The sequence below is a fragment of the Physeter macrocephalus genome, chromosome 11, assembly GCF_002837175.3.
Source record: "Physeter macrocephalus isolate SW-GA chromosome 11, ASM283717v5, whole genome shotgun sequence".
In the NCBI taxonomy this organism is placed as follows: domain Eukaryota; kingdom Metazoa; phylum Chordata; class Mammalia; order Artiodactyla; family Physeteridae; genus Physeter; species Physeter macrocephalus.
In genome coordinates, this window is record NC_041224.1 from 104699378 (window position 1) to 104713808 (window position 14431).

Below are 14431 nucleotides of genomic sequence, written 5' to 3' on the forward strand. Positions count from 1 at the left end.
GGAAGATCCCACATGCCGCGGAGTGGCTGGGCCCGTGAGCCATGGCCGCTGAGCCTGCGCGTCCGGAGCCTGTGCTCCGCAACGGGAGAGGCCACAGCAGTGAGAGGCCCGAGTACCGCAAAAAAAAAAAAAAAAAAAAAAAAGAAGACAAATTGAACCAATTTAAAAATGGGTGAAGGATCTAAATAGACATTTCTCCAAAGAAGATATGTAAATGGCCAATAAGCACATGAAAAGATGTTCAATACCATCAGCTATCAGAAAAATGCAAATCAGAACCACAGTGATATAACACTTTATTCTCGCTAGGATGGCTATAATCAAAAAGACTGTCAATTAGAAGTGTGGGATAGGATGTGGAGAAATTGGAACCTTCATACACTGCTGGTGGGAATGTAAAATGTTGCAGCCACTTTGGAATACAGTCTGGGAATTCCTCAAAATGTTAAGCATAGAGTTACTGTATGACTCAACAATTTCATTCCTAGGTATACGCCCAAGAGATATGAAACATACGCACACACAAAAACTTGTATACAAATGTTCAAAGCAGCATTACTCATAATAGCCCAAAAGTGGAAACAACCTAAACATCTATCAGGTGATGAATGCATAAATAAAAGGTGCTATATCCATACAATGGAACATTATATGTCCATAAAAAGGAATGAAGTACTGATATACACTACAACATAAATGAACCTTAAAAACATTATGCTCAGTGAAAGAAGCCAGTCACAAAAGAACACATATTGTATTATTGCATTTATATGAAGTATCCAGAAGAGGCAAATCTGTAGAGACAGAATATAGATTTGTGGTTGCCTAGGGCTGGGGTGGCAGCAGGTGAAAAGAGGAGTGACTGCTAATGGGTGTGAGATTTGGGGGAAAGCTGAGGAAAAATTCTAAAGTTGATTTAGGTGATTGTTGCACAACTCTGTAAATATACTAAAAACCATTAAACCATTAAATTGTACCCTTTAAATAGATGACTGTATGATATGTGAATTATATTTCAATAAAGCTATTATTTTTAAAAATTCAGTGCAAGTTACATGCCAATCGGAAAATTATTTTTAAACAGCTTTGTTGGGTTATAATTTACATATCATAAAATTCATCCTTTTAAGTGTACAACTCCGTGAATTTTAATAAATTTACGGAGTTGTACAGCCATTGCCACAATTCAGTTTTAGAACATTTTCATCACCCCAAAAGGATTCTTATGCCCTTTGCAATTTATACTAGTTGCCACCCCCAGCCTTAGGCAACCAATCATCTATTTCTATCACATTTTAATGCATTAAATTGATAAATCACACAATATATGATCTTTTGAATCTGGCCTTTTCATTTGGCATTACATTTTTTTTTTTTTTTTTTTTTGTGGTACGCGGGCCTCTCACTTTTGTGGCCTCTCCCGTTGTGGAGCACAGGCTCCGGACGCGCAGGCTCAGCGGCCATGGCTCACGGGCCCAGCCGCTCCGCGGCATGTGGGATCTTCCTGGACCAGGGCACGAACCCGTGTCCCCTGCACTGGCAGGCGGACTCTCAACCACTGCGCCACCAGGGAAGCCCTGGCATTACATATTTGAGGTTCATCCCTGTTGCAATACATAATGGTGTTCTGTTCCTTTCTATTGCTGAAGAGTATTTCTGTGTATGTGTTTTATACATATATATATATACATATATATATAAATCATACACACATATGTACACATAAAGGTATATATGTATGTATATACATGAACGTGTATGTGTGTATACATATATATATACAGAGAGAGAGAGAGATACACACATACAGGTATACTCATGTCACATGCTAAAACATGTATATGATAATACAACACTGTCTTCCTTAATGTAGCTTTATAGTAAGTATTAAAATCAGGTAGAGTGAGTCCTACAATTTTGTACTTTTTCTCAAAATTATTTTGTCTCTTCTAGGTCCTTTGCATTCCCATATAAATTTTAGGGTGAATTTGTCAATTTCTGTAAGAAAGTCTGCTAGGATTTTGATAGATATTGCATTGGCTCTGTAGATCAGTTTCAGGAAATTTTTATCTTAATCATTCAATCCATAAACATAGAATGTCTGTCCATTTATTTATTCTTCTTGGGTTCCTTTCAGCAAGATATTACAGTTTTCAGTGTATAAATCTTTCACTTCTTTTGTAAAATTTATTCCTAAGTATTTATTTTTGATGCAACTACAAATGGAAATGTTTTCTTAATTTCATTTCAGATTGTCCCCTGCTGGTGTCTATAAATCCTGGTTTAGAGATCAGTCATGTATCCTATGACTTAGATGAAATTTTTAATTCTACCGGGGGTAATTTTTGGTGTGGATTCTCTAGAATTTTCTACATACAGGATCATGTCATCTGGGAATAAAAAGTTTTTTTTTCCTTTCCAATAAGAATGCCCTTTATTTCTATTTCTATTTTATTTTATTTTGCATGATTGCACTGGATGGAACATCCACTGCAATGTGGAATAAAGCAGAGAGAACAGACATCCTTGTCTTGTTCCTGAACTAGTGGGAAAACATTTGGCCTTTGACCATTAAGTATGATGTTAACTACAGGGTTTTTGTAGATGCCCTTTATCAGGTTGAGGAAGTTCTCTTCTCTTCCTAGTTTGGTAAGAGCTTTTTATCTTGAATGAGTGTTAGATTTTGTCAAATTCTTTTTGTCCTTTGAGATAATGATGTGGTTTCATCCTCTATTTATACAGCTTATTACATTACCTGCTTGAAAATGTAATTGAAGTCTATTATTGTTGAATTGTTTATTTCTCCCTCAATTCTGTCAATTTTTGCTTCACGTATTTCGGTCTCTGTTGTTGGGTGCTTTATGTTTATAATAGGTATATCTTCCCCCAAAATTGACTCTTATAATTATAAAACATCTCCCTTTTTTCTTTTTTTTTTTCAGTTTTCCCCAAGTGTTTCTTTTCTTTGCAATTGAAGTACAGTTGGTTTACAATATTATATTAGTTTCAGGTGTACAGTATAGTGATTCAATTTTTTTTTGCAGATTACACTTCATTATAAGTTATCACAAGATAATGGCTATATTTCCCTGTGCTATACAATATATCCTTCTTGCTTAGGTATTTTATACATAATAGTTTGTCTGTTAATCCCACACCCCTATTTTGTTCCTCCCTACTTCCCTTTCCCCATGGTTAACCACAAGTTTGTTTTCTGTATCTGTGAGTCTGTTTTGCATATACATTCATTTGTATTATCTTTTAGATTTCATATATAAGTGATATCATACAATATTTGTCTTTGTCTCTCTGACTTGTTTCACTCAGCATAATATTCTCAAGGTCCACCCACATTGGTGTAAATGGCAGAAGTTCATTCTTTTTTAGGCCTGAGTCCCTGGGCTTTCCAACCCTCTGTGTAGCAATGTGCTGCCCCATCAAGTTGCAGAAATGCCTACAAACCTCTTCTTTCATCCTCATTTCTTATCACATGAAGAAACAAACACTTTTCTCTTAACTGGCATGAGTATCTCTAGTAAATGCAAAATATTTAAAAAGAAAAAAAAAAGAGAGGGAGAGAGAAAAACAAACTCTGCAACTAGACCAGAAATATTGAGGAAAATGAATTCATCCTTCACTGAATATAGAATTGGGGAGTCATTTCTGATTGGGTTTTTGTTCCCAAACCTTCACCTCATATCCACATGGGATTATCTTCCTCACTGTCTCTGTGTCCAATAATGTCCCAGAGAGTCATTAATAACCACTTCCTGAGCACCTGCCATGGGCCAGAGGACACACTGCAGAGAAATACCTCCTGCCTGTAATTCACTCATCTCTCATCATGTGCACTTGGCATTTTTATACAAAAATGGAATTATTGTTACCTCGTAACCTGAGTGTTTTCAGGGCTTGTTCGTAAGCCTTTGCTTTAGGCCTAGATCACAATCTTTTCTTAACATGTGTCCAGACTGATATATAAGCAAATCTGCTGTAAATGAAAGGACAGCTCATTAGAAATCGACCACCAAGGAAAAACCCTGATGTTATTTACACGTGGAATCAGTTCCCATTCTGCTGGGGCCACAGATGCAGTTCTACGGGGGCTGGGTCCATTTCCCCCTTCCTCTTCTTAGCCTTGGCCTCTGAAAGGCTCACTGGTGTCCCCCTCTCAAGGAGATGGGAAAATGAAGGGTCATTTTGTCATCTGTGGAGGTTTGTGGTCTCTCTGTGTTGAAAGGATTTAATTATATGATTTGTTTGGAAAATAATGACAGAGGGAGTCAGACGGACACACATACAGGATGGGAGGAACACAAGAGAGAAAATGAGGGAGATGATGGGGATCCTGAGACAGAGAGGAAGGATGTTGAGAGATGGGACACTAGGGGAGAGGCAGATAAACAGAGGCAGGGCACACAGAGGAAAGAGAGAGAGACAGATACAGAGAGCAAGGGAGACATCAACAAGTGGGGTGGGGAAGCACACACACAGAACACATGGGGTGCCTGGAAACACACTAACATGAAGAGAAAAACACATGCAGAGGTATCACAAAGATGCATGGAGAGAGACAGAAGACAAAGATGTAGATGGGGGAAGAGACCTACTGATGAAACCCCTTCCGACCAATGCTTAACCTGTTCCAAGAACGTGTGATAGTCTAAAAGAGCTATGGGTTAATAAGTTTATTATTTATAAACGTGTTTCCACTTAAAAAGGAAAAATGATGGCAGACAGCCAAGGGTCATTTCCCTTGATTTATGAAGTGGCTTTAAAATTGAATCAGAAATTCTCTCCCTTTGCTCTGTTTGTCGGCAACTACAATTTGTGGTCATCTGTACAACGACTAGCCCAGGCAGCAGTCCGTGTGCCCAGCGTGAGGCAGGGAGGAGCCAGGACCTAGTGGACACTTGTCAGAGCCCTGCTGGGGACCCACTGCCTGAGCCGTGTCCATATTTGTGGTTTTAGTGGAAACAGCCGCACAGCAGCCCCTGTCACCCTGCCGATAGAAGAGGTCCTGCAGACCTTACACGACTTGATTGCCTACTTCCAGCCCCCGGAGGAGGGGTTGCAGCATGAGGACAAGCAGAACAAGCTCCGCTCACTCAAAAACAGACAGAATCTTTTCAAGGAAGAGGTAAGTCCAAAACGTTAGAAATTGAGATTCTCTTTGGGTCCAGAGCTAAAGTACCCCCAATGGCTACAATTTAGCTTTGTCTCCATGCATGCACGTGTTTAAGAAAGAGACAGAGAACAAGAGAGAGAGGAAGCTGGAAAGAAAAGGATTCACTGGAAGCCGCCCTTCCCTGTAGGCACCCCTGATCACATTAGCAGCGAACATTGTCATGCTTGTACGTGGGCACATTCAAACCGGATTAATTTAAAGCCTCAGTGTCACCTATGTATCCAAAATTCATCTTCCATAAATCTCAGCTATGAGAGTATGGCATTGGCTATGATCACCACATTTTGGAAGATGTCAGAATTACCTTGGAAACTTGTTGGAAAAATACAGATGCCAAGGTTCCACCACATCAGAAATGCCTGAGGAGCTGGTTTGAGAGATACAGATGCTGCTATGTCTCAAATCGAACTTGAGCATCTAAGTCACTTGGGATGGGGCCCGGATATAGGGGAAATACTAACTTGGGGCTCTAGGGATGCTGGCCCTAGTTCTGGCTCCATCCCTGGCTGTGTGTGTCCTTAGACAAGTCACATGCCTTTTCTGAACTTGGACGTGATGATTTGGCACTAATTTGAAGGCCATGGTCATATTCCTGCAGCCCCCCCATTCCTGGGGACAGGGCTCGTCCCTTGGGTGTTTCCAAAGTTGATGGCGTGGGAAGTAGACCCGTCCCTACCCAGCTTTCTAATGTGAGCAGACTTTGGCTGGGGGAACATTCTGTTTGCCTTATAAGTCTGCTGAAACTACATTTAACACCTCCCTCCTGCTCTTTAAGAACAGCTGGGCACCGATATTTTTACTGGGTGGCATAGTATTGTAAATTAGCTGAAAAGTAGTTTAAAATCCTCTTTTAGTCTTACTGTCTCTAAATTCCACCTCTTTTCAAGGGGATGGGGAGATGTCTTGTGCATCTAAGAGAAAAATAGGTCCTATATCCAGGGCTGTTTCTGGGTGAGTCAGAATCATTTCACACCTGACACAGGGCAGGCTTCTGTGAGACTCATTCACGCTCCCCCTTCCTCAGTATGTCCTTGGATTGAGTTAAACACGTGGGGAGCAAACTCGTCAGAGGAGACTGCTGATACTCCCCAAATGGATGCTATTTAGGTCTCTGAAGCATAAAAATGCATGTTTTGTTTTGGGGAGGTAAAAACAACATCCAAACTGGCACCATGAAGGTCTTTTTGCATATTAGCATTATCAGCTTTAAAAGGTGAATGATATTGGAGAGGGAAGAACAAAAGGGATCCCATGATCTTAATCAAGTATTTTTTACTTTTTGCCCAACTCACCTTCACAGGGAATGTTGGCCCTTGTGTTAAACTGCATTGATCGCTTAAATATCTACAATAGCATAGCACACTTCACAGGGATTGCCAGGGAGGAGAGTGGGATGGCCTGGAAAGAAATTCTGAACCTCCTCTACAAATTGCTGGGTAAGTACATACACAGAGCCCTCTCACTGGGAAGGTGGCCAAGGGTGGTCTGTAGGTATTAACATGGGACAAGCTAAGACTGTCATCCAGCCTCATTCTTCAGAAGCTTTTGTTAAATCATTTGATTCTAAGCCAGCCATTCACTCTGTTAACTGGTAGCTTATCGTACTTTCCAAACTGACAGCAAGATGTCAGCAAGTAGAAGCAAATAGTGATCAGTTTTGCCAAAACTACCTGTGAAACCCTTAACAGTCACACTCCTCGAACCTCAATTCTTCATCTTTAAAATGAGGGAGCAAGACAAAAATATGTTTCAGGTACCCTCCAGTTCTAGACCTTTGACACCTGCAGTTTGAGGATGTTTACCCTCTTCAACTGTGTGCCCTTTCACTGTCCACCTGTTGAGCAGTCATGATTCCTGCTGCTTTGGCCTGTTCCTTATTTCATTTTGGTGGAAAGAAAAAGGCAAAGAGTAGGGATGTTCCGGCATCCAGCCTTTCTTTTCACAACTGTGAGTGTATGGTGACCTTCCAGTGCCTGCTGTAACTGATGCCATCACATGGGCCCAGGCTGCCAGGCTACAGGAGGAAGACAGCATCAGCCTCTGCAAGAAGGTGGCCACCAGTAATGTCTCAGCCTTGGTAACATGGCAGCATTTTAGTACTTTGCTGTGATGTAAATGTCCCATTGAGAGGAAGTCCATGGAAAGCTGAGCAGGCCAGAGGGGAGGCCAGAGAAGTCAGTTTAGACTCATTCTTCATGTCAAGGGTCAGGCTGATTAGATTGCCACTTTATTTAGGGACCTCATAGAGTCTCTTCCAACTCTAACATTTTGTAGTGATGTGGCTCGAACTCAGTAATAATTATTACAATAATAGCTAACATTTGTTGAGTTCTGTATGCCAGGCAGTAGAATATCTCTTTTTGATCCACAGAGCAACGCTGTGAGGTGTAGGTACTATTACCAATTTATTGATGAAGAAACAGATGCTCAGAAATGCTCATAACTTATCCAAGGTCACACATGTTGTAAGTGATGGAACTGTTTTGAGCCCAGACAGCCTGACCCCAGAGCCTCGAGGTTAATCCCTTGCTGGGGCCAACCCGAAAAGTGGGATAGGAGCTCACACTGAATTCTGCCCTCCAGTGACCGTGTAGGTACAAAGCAGAGGTCCTGAGGAAGACATTTCCTTATCCAAATACCTTACAAACATCTGTCAAACCCACAGTCTTTGAAAGCCAACAGCATGAAGAACAGGCTACTTGGGGGCCAATCAACTTACATGGACTTATTCCAGAGTTGCATCTACAGTACAGGCCTATGGAGGGAAGGTTACTTGGTCTAGATAGGTGGAAATCTAATGACAGCATATTCTCTCTCTCTCCCTTTACAGTATCACCTACCAGTGGTCCTCAGATAATGAACAAGCATCAGAATAAGCTGGAGGGCTGGTTAAAACACAGATGTTGGGCCCCATCCCCAGAGTTTGTGGTTCAGTAGATCTGGGATAAGGCCAGATCTACTTGTTTTTAACAAGTTCTCAGGTGATACTGACATTCCTCTCCAGGGATACACTTTGGGAACCACTGTCATGTACTGATGTGTTTTAGATATTTTAGAGTTTCATGTTTTGTTATTACTTGCCTATTAGTTTAACCAGCCTTTTCAGTTGTGTTCATTTGGACGCCTTCCTTTAGCACTGAAGAATAGCAGGTCTCTAGCTAGATTTAAGAAAACGTTAGAGGAAATTGAATTTTTAAGCCAGTAACCAAGCAGATATTATTTTCTTGCTTATCACTATCTGAAGTAATTTTATTAATTTGTGTATATATTGTCTCTCTCTCCTGTTTCACGAAGGCAGGGAATCTGTTGTCACATTCCCACTGCTTTATTCCCAGCAAGTAGACAGATGCCTGGTACAGAGTAGAATCTCTGGAAATATTTGAGTGAATGGTAGATTTTTTACTCTCCAAAATGTAGAAACAGGATTGTATCAAAGGGCTTGTGAGGGGAAGAGTATTACTCTATTCTTTTTAGCTGCTAAGCAAGTGGAGTATTGAACAGCACCCCAAGTTCTCAGGCCCATCACTGTGCCCTTTAACCTACATGATCAAATGTGTTCTTGTTCACAGCTGCTCTCATTCGTGGAAACAGAAACAACTGCGCTCAATTCTCCAATAACCTTGATTGGCTAATCAGCAAATTGGACAGACTAGAATCTTCCTCAGGTAAGATTTGACAGGAAACATAACTGGAGAAGGTGGGGTTTTTAAATTTCTGTTAAAAAAAAGAAAACAAAGTTGAATCTCTGAACAATTCTTTTTTCCACTGGATTGCAAGCAATCCTCAATAATTACTTCAACGAAATGAAATATAAAGTCCTAAATTTTCCTGGCACTCTTATAACTTTATTGAACAACTTTAACCCATGCTTCAAATATCTTTCCTTTTCTGCTTCATTTTTCACTTTGTGCCTTCATCTCCACCCTCTGGGTTCTTGACTCGCCCTCTCCCCACCCCAGGGTGCTGGTCCCCTTCTAACTGCTACTTCGACTGTTATTCTCTGGGTTTCTAAACCCTGTCTGGACGTAGTGCTCTCAATTCTTTGGTTAGAAGCAGGTCTGAAGGATGACCAAGAACTTAGAGAAATGATAATCCTCATACCCCCTGAATCACCCTTAACATCCTATCTAGAGCCCTTCTTGGTGACTCCCACAGAGTTTGAGCCAAGAAGAGTGGTCATCGTTGGTAAGTGACCATGCCCTGAGGCTCTGCAGTTTGCTTCCTCAGAGATAAGAGAACGTGAAAGGTGTGGGCCCCCATCTGGGAAACTAAAAGGGTTTTAATGTTCTTTTCATCATCTAGAGATGGCAGGAGCTTGGACAGGCCAAGGCAAGGCTCCTCCAGGACCATCCACCTACATATGTCTTCTTCCAAAGCCTCTGTTTTCTTCAGTGCCTCCACCCATGAGCCAGACTACATTTTAGGGTAATTTATGAAAACCGTGAAAGAAACAGAATCAAGAGGAATCTTCTCAATAGAACCAATAAAGATATTGGCCAACTACTTCCCATGCATTTCCAGCCCGGTGTTAACCCTGTAGGTGCTAGGCTGCAAGGGCACCTGTTAGTTTTTCTTCAACCTTCACTTAATACAGAAAACCATCCAGTGTGCCCAGGAAAGGGGACAAAGCCAAATAGGCTTTATCTGTGAGCTTATAGTTTACTGACATACCAGTGCATCTAAAATAAAAATTCTGGGATGATTCCTAGAAAAATTCTTATTCAAGGAACACTGAGACTATTTTCTAAATTACTGGAATGACCTTTAGAATTTATAGTAAACTAAGTATCCCATTTTCTATCTGTCTTTCAATTAAGTATTGCTTGGTTTGATCAAATTAAGAATTCTATTTTAAAGCTGCTTCTCTATATTTTGACACAGAAGGATCCTATCTTTGTCCAGGAAGAGGGAGATAGGGTTAGTAATGAATAAACTCACTTCTGAATTACAGACTGGTTGGCCCCAGAGGCTCCTGAAGTGAGCCATCTGAGGTGGCTGCATTTTTCTTCTGGCTGGAAGTATTGAATAGACTCAAAGAAATGATGATACTCTGTGCACTCGGGATGGTCCTTTCACCCTCAGGTTTCTAATTACAGTCAGTTCTGCAGGTTATTTAATGTCCAAATGGTTTTTGTGGTATTTGTGTAGGTATCTTGGAAGTTTTGCACTGCATCCTGATTGAAAGCCCAGAAGCCTTAAACCTGATAGCAGAAGGCCACATCAAGTCAATCATTTCCCTTTTGGATAAGCACGGGCGAAATCACAAGGTGGGTATAGAAAGAACCCCAAACAGTGATTGGCTTTACCTGGCTTTTCCCTTTCTGCCGCTTAATAAGTGTTCTGTGTTACTGAGAGGATGTTGACTACTGTCTTTCTTGGCTTTGATTTAAAATAATAATAATAATACTACCTTTGGAAACTGAGGTCCTGAAAGACCCTTCCTCCCTAGGAGCACACTCCGAGCCAGTCACGCTGGATCTTGGGTGGTCCCCTCAGTTTCCACCAGCTTCCCAAGCCTGGCTCATCATTACCCCTTAAGCCACAGCTGGCCGTGTGTGTGATGCTCAGCCCCATACACGGCCAGCTGCAGGATTCGCGCCCACCCTCGGGTCTAAGAGCTTTAGTAGTGAAACAGCGAATACCAAGCTTTATAAAGAAGCTGTACAGAAATCAGATTTAGAATAACGTAGAAAGTCTTGGCAACGTGGCATGTTCTTAAATGAAATCAGACTTGCCATGAGTCAAACCAGATGAAGTAAATGGATCTGCATGAACAAGCCAGAGGGGGCAAGCTGTGGGGCTCTCCCTCTGATACAAAACAGGTGTGTGACCTTGCGCCCCAGTCATTTCAGCTGTAAAATGGAGCCATCGCCAGCTCACTTATGAAGGTGGAATGCTATATCAAGTTTTCCTGAGGTCTCTTAAAGTTCTAACATCTCCATTTTTATGGCATTATATCTCTAAGACACAATGATCTCGGGAAAGTCTAATAAAATATATCTTATCCTGACCCTTCGACATCTGCCCCCATCTATGGGGGTTGCTGTGATGACTTGTTAGCGAGCAGGCAGGTACTCCAAGGCTGAGGGGGTGCATTTTAAGAGCAGATGGCATAACTGGATGTGAGGGACGGCCGCTGGGCTCATGTGGAGTGGAGAGAACCCAGCTTGGTCACCGGCCGTCTCTGCTCGCCATCAGTTGGGGACACTGCACATCAGAGACACGTCTCGGGCGGTCCAGGAGAACAAGCCTCCGTAGCACTGCTTGGATGATATGTATCATCCTTAGGAAACAAAAAAAAAAAAGCTGTGGTCCTTAGCATCTGTGAAATTGCCTGGCAAAGAACAAAAAGAAATATATGGGGTCTGTAATTGCTTTCCCAAATGTGATAAATCAAAAGCAGGCATGAGGCTCCTGCTTCAGCCCAGCTTCGCTACGTTCCGACATGTTCCTTCCCGTCTGCAAAGTGTAATGAGGGTAATTGATAAGCACCCGAGTAACCTGTGGCCTGAGCCATGAGCTATGGGCACATGTCAAGAGGAGCCCTTAGACAGGAAAGCTGCCCTCGTTTCATTGCTCCCAGGGCTGCTTTACGATCACACCACAGAACACACTTAGTAAATAACCAGCTTTGCAATGGCTTCTTTCAGCCAAAAGCCACAAAGCCTTTAATGGATTGTTGCTTGGCGGAAAGTTGATTACTGTTCTGCCCATTCCACTGTTGAGAAAACTGAGGCCTAGGAAGCTGCAGGGCTTTGCTAGAAAGCAATGCCTGGTCTGATAATGTTACCTGAGTGCACTAGCAGAGGAGTCTTTAATCTTCCAGAGCCAGGGCACTGTCTGAGAAATTTTGGCAATGATGTCAAAGTTGAGGTAATGTGATTTCGTATGATAAGTCAGTGTTTCTCAGACTGGAATTTGAGGGCCCCTGTGGGTCCACGAAGGTGGTCTTCAGGGTCATGACATTTTTTGTTAAAGGTCTGTAGATGTGGTGGGTTTGAGAAACCCCTTACTGTACCATGCCACCTCTAATCACATGTTTAGAATGGGGAGGCATTCTTTGTTTCTTTCCTGAGTTCCCTCAGGGCTCACCGTAGGGGCAGCTGTAATATGACAGCTGATGGCTGTGACATCCTTTGTTTACTGATAAGGCAGGCAATATTTTAGTTCTCAGTTCTAGCCTTGCTGTGGAAAGCATTGCCACTCATCTAAAGCATGATCAAATTTAGGTCAAAATGTTAGAGGGAGGGCTTCCCTGCTGGCGCACTGGTTGAGAGTCCGCCTGCCGATGCAGGGAACGCGGGTTCGTGCCCCAGTCCGGGAGGATCCCACGTGCCGCGGAGCAGCTGGGCCCGTGAACCGTGGCCGCTGAGCCTGCGCGTCCGGAGCCTGTGCTCCGCCACGGGAAAAAAAAAAAAAAAAGTTAGAGGGAGAGAGCGCAGTCTTTGGAGTGAAAGGGACAGGAGTGGGATGTGCTACCCATGCCCCATTTTCTGAGTGTACTCTACCCCTCACAGTGATGAGTGATGAGCCACAGTGACAAGGCTCATGCTGACCCGTCAGCATCTCCTCACTTTCTGCTTTTCCAGAAACCATCACAACTGTATCTGTCTTCAAAACTTAGTTCAGATGCCACCCCCTCCATGAAGCTTTCTCTGAATCCCAGCTGGACATGATCTCCTCTCCTCAATCCTTGTACAACTGTACACAATCTCACATGCTGTTTTCACTCTGCCTTTTCTTATAATTATATTACATGTATACTTCTCTCAGAGACTAAGTTCCTTTACAGCAGGGACCTTGTAAACCCCATAGGGCCCAGCTCATATGTTATACACGATAGGCATTTAATACATGTCTGTTGAAGGTGTAATGAATGAATTAGAGGAATGGATGCGTAGAGCCAGAATCTGCTCCTGTCTCATCTTGAATGATTGAATGGTAGCTCACATATACGTACAAGTCTCATCTCATCCAACAGATGGCTATTAGTAGTAAGAAACACACTTACTATGTTGGTAGCACCAATGTTATTGGGTAAAAAGAACCATTACTGAAAATTATAACAGTTACCCTCTAATTTTTCCATGAGGTAAGCATGTAATAATAAAAGTAAAATATGCCCTTTTCACTTGTCCCCCCCAACCTACCTTATTCCAAACCTACTCCGTGTTATCACAGATTAATATTTTTTTATTATCTTCTCTGTTTCACAAGGATTTGGAGCCACCTGTGAGAAACATACATGGTAAAATAGTAATATCATTGGTCCTGAGAAAGTATAAATCAGAACTGAAAAGTTAGCCTGAGGTGGGGATTTGGGGCAGGAGGGGGCGGTGCAGAAGAGAGCACAGGGAAGCAAACCATTAACTCCCACAGACCTGCTACAGTAGCTCCATAAAATCACCTCTGAGTTCCCAGGCAGCCAATGTAGACGCGTTCCCAACCACCCAGTTCGCGCATCCACAGCGAGAACAGAATCTGTTCCTCAGGGGCAGCAAAGCACTCATTTCTCAAATATACAACTTGACAAAAAATTCACAGAATTAAGTACATTTTGCATTTTTAAAAATTGTTTTTACAGATGAATCTGAGGACAAAACTGCAACAGCCAAATGATATGTCCATGCGTGTACAATACCTATTTCTTACCTTTAAAGCAGAATTCCCACAGGAGCCTGTGTCTGGGGTAGTGACTAATGGAGATTAAAAGCACAAGAGAGGATCTTAGATGAAACGTGGTGTCATTGATGAAAATAATTACAACTAAGCAGCAAATGGACTCCACAGAGTGGGCCAGGGAAATTCTCAGGCTGGGCCAGTGTACAGATTAGAGAAGCCTAATTCCTAAGACAGACAACCCCAAATTCTCACAGCGAAGCCATTGTCTGAGGCCGGCCAGTGGGAGGGCTCCGTGCTGTGTGGTCATTCAGAAACACAGGCTCCTTCTGTGTAGCGGCCCCACTGTCCGCCAGGACAGGACTTCACAGACTGTCGTGTGCTTATGAATCTCTTGGGAATAGAGTTAAAATGAAGGCTCTGATCTGGTAAGTCCGGGGGTAGGTCTGAGCATCTGTACTTCTGGCAAGCTCCTAGGTGATGCCAGCGCTGCTGGATCCCAGTTGGAATAAGGAGACCCTTGGGATTTGTAATCCTTCCTTGGATCTCCACATCCAGCTGGAAAGAGAGAGGGAGTATAGGGACTAGGCCTGAAAGCAGTGTACATCACATCCACCACTTTCC

General features: G+C 42.5%; 1 protein-coding gene across 12 annotated transcripts in view; it reads left to right on the forward strand.

Moving 5' to 3' along the window:
- RYR3 (ryanodine receptor 3) overlaps positions 1-14431 on the forward strand; it is a 570442-nt gene that overhangs the window by 305118 nt on the left and 250893 nt on the right. For all 12 annotated transcript variants that reach the window (XM_055088336.1, XM_055088341.1, XM_055088340.1 and 9 more), the window contains 4 exons: positions 4972-5140; positions 6489-6624; positions 8758-8853; positions 10337-10455. In XM_055088336.1, the coding sequence (XP_054944311.1) occupies positions 4972-5140; positions 6489-6624; positions 8758-8853; positions 10337-10455 (520 nt within the window). The remainder of the gene's footprint in view (positions 1-4971; positions 5141-6488; positions 6625-8757; positions 8854-10336; positions 10456-14431) is intronic.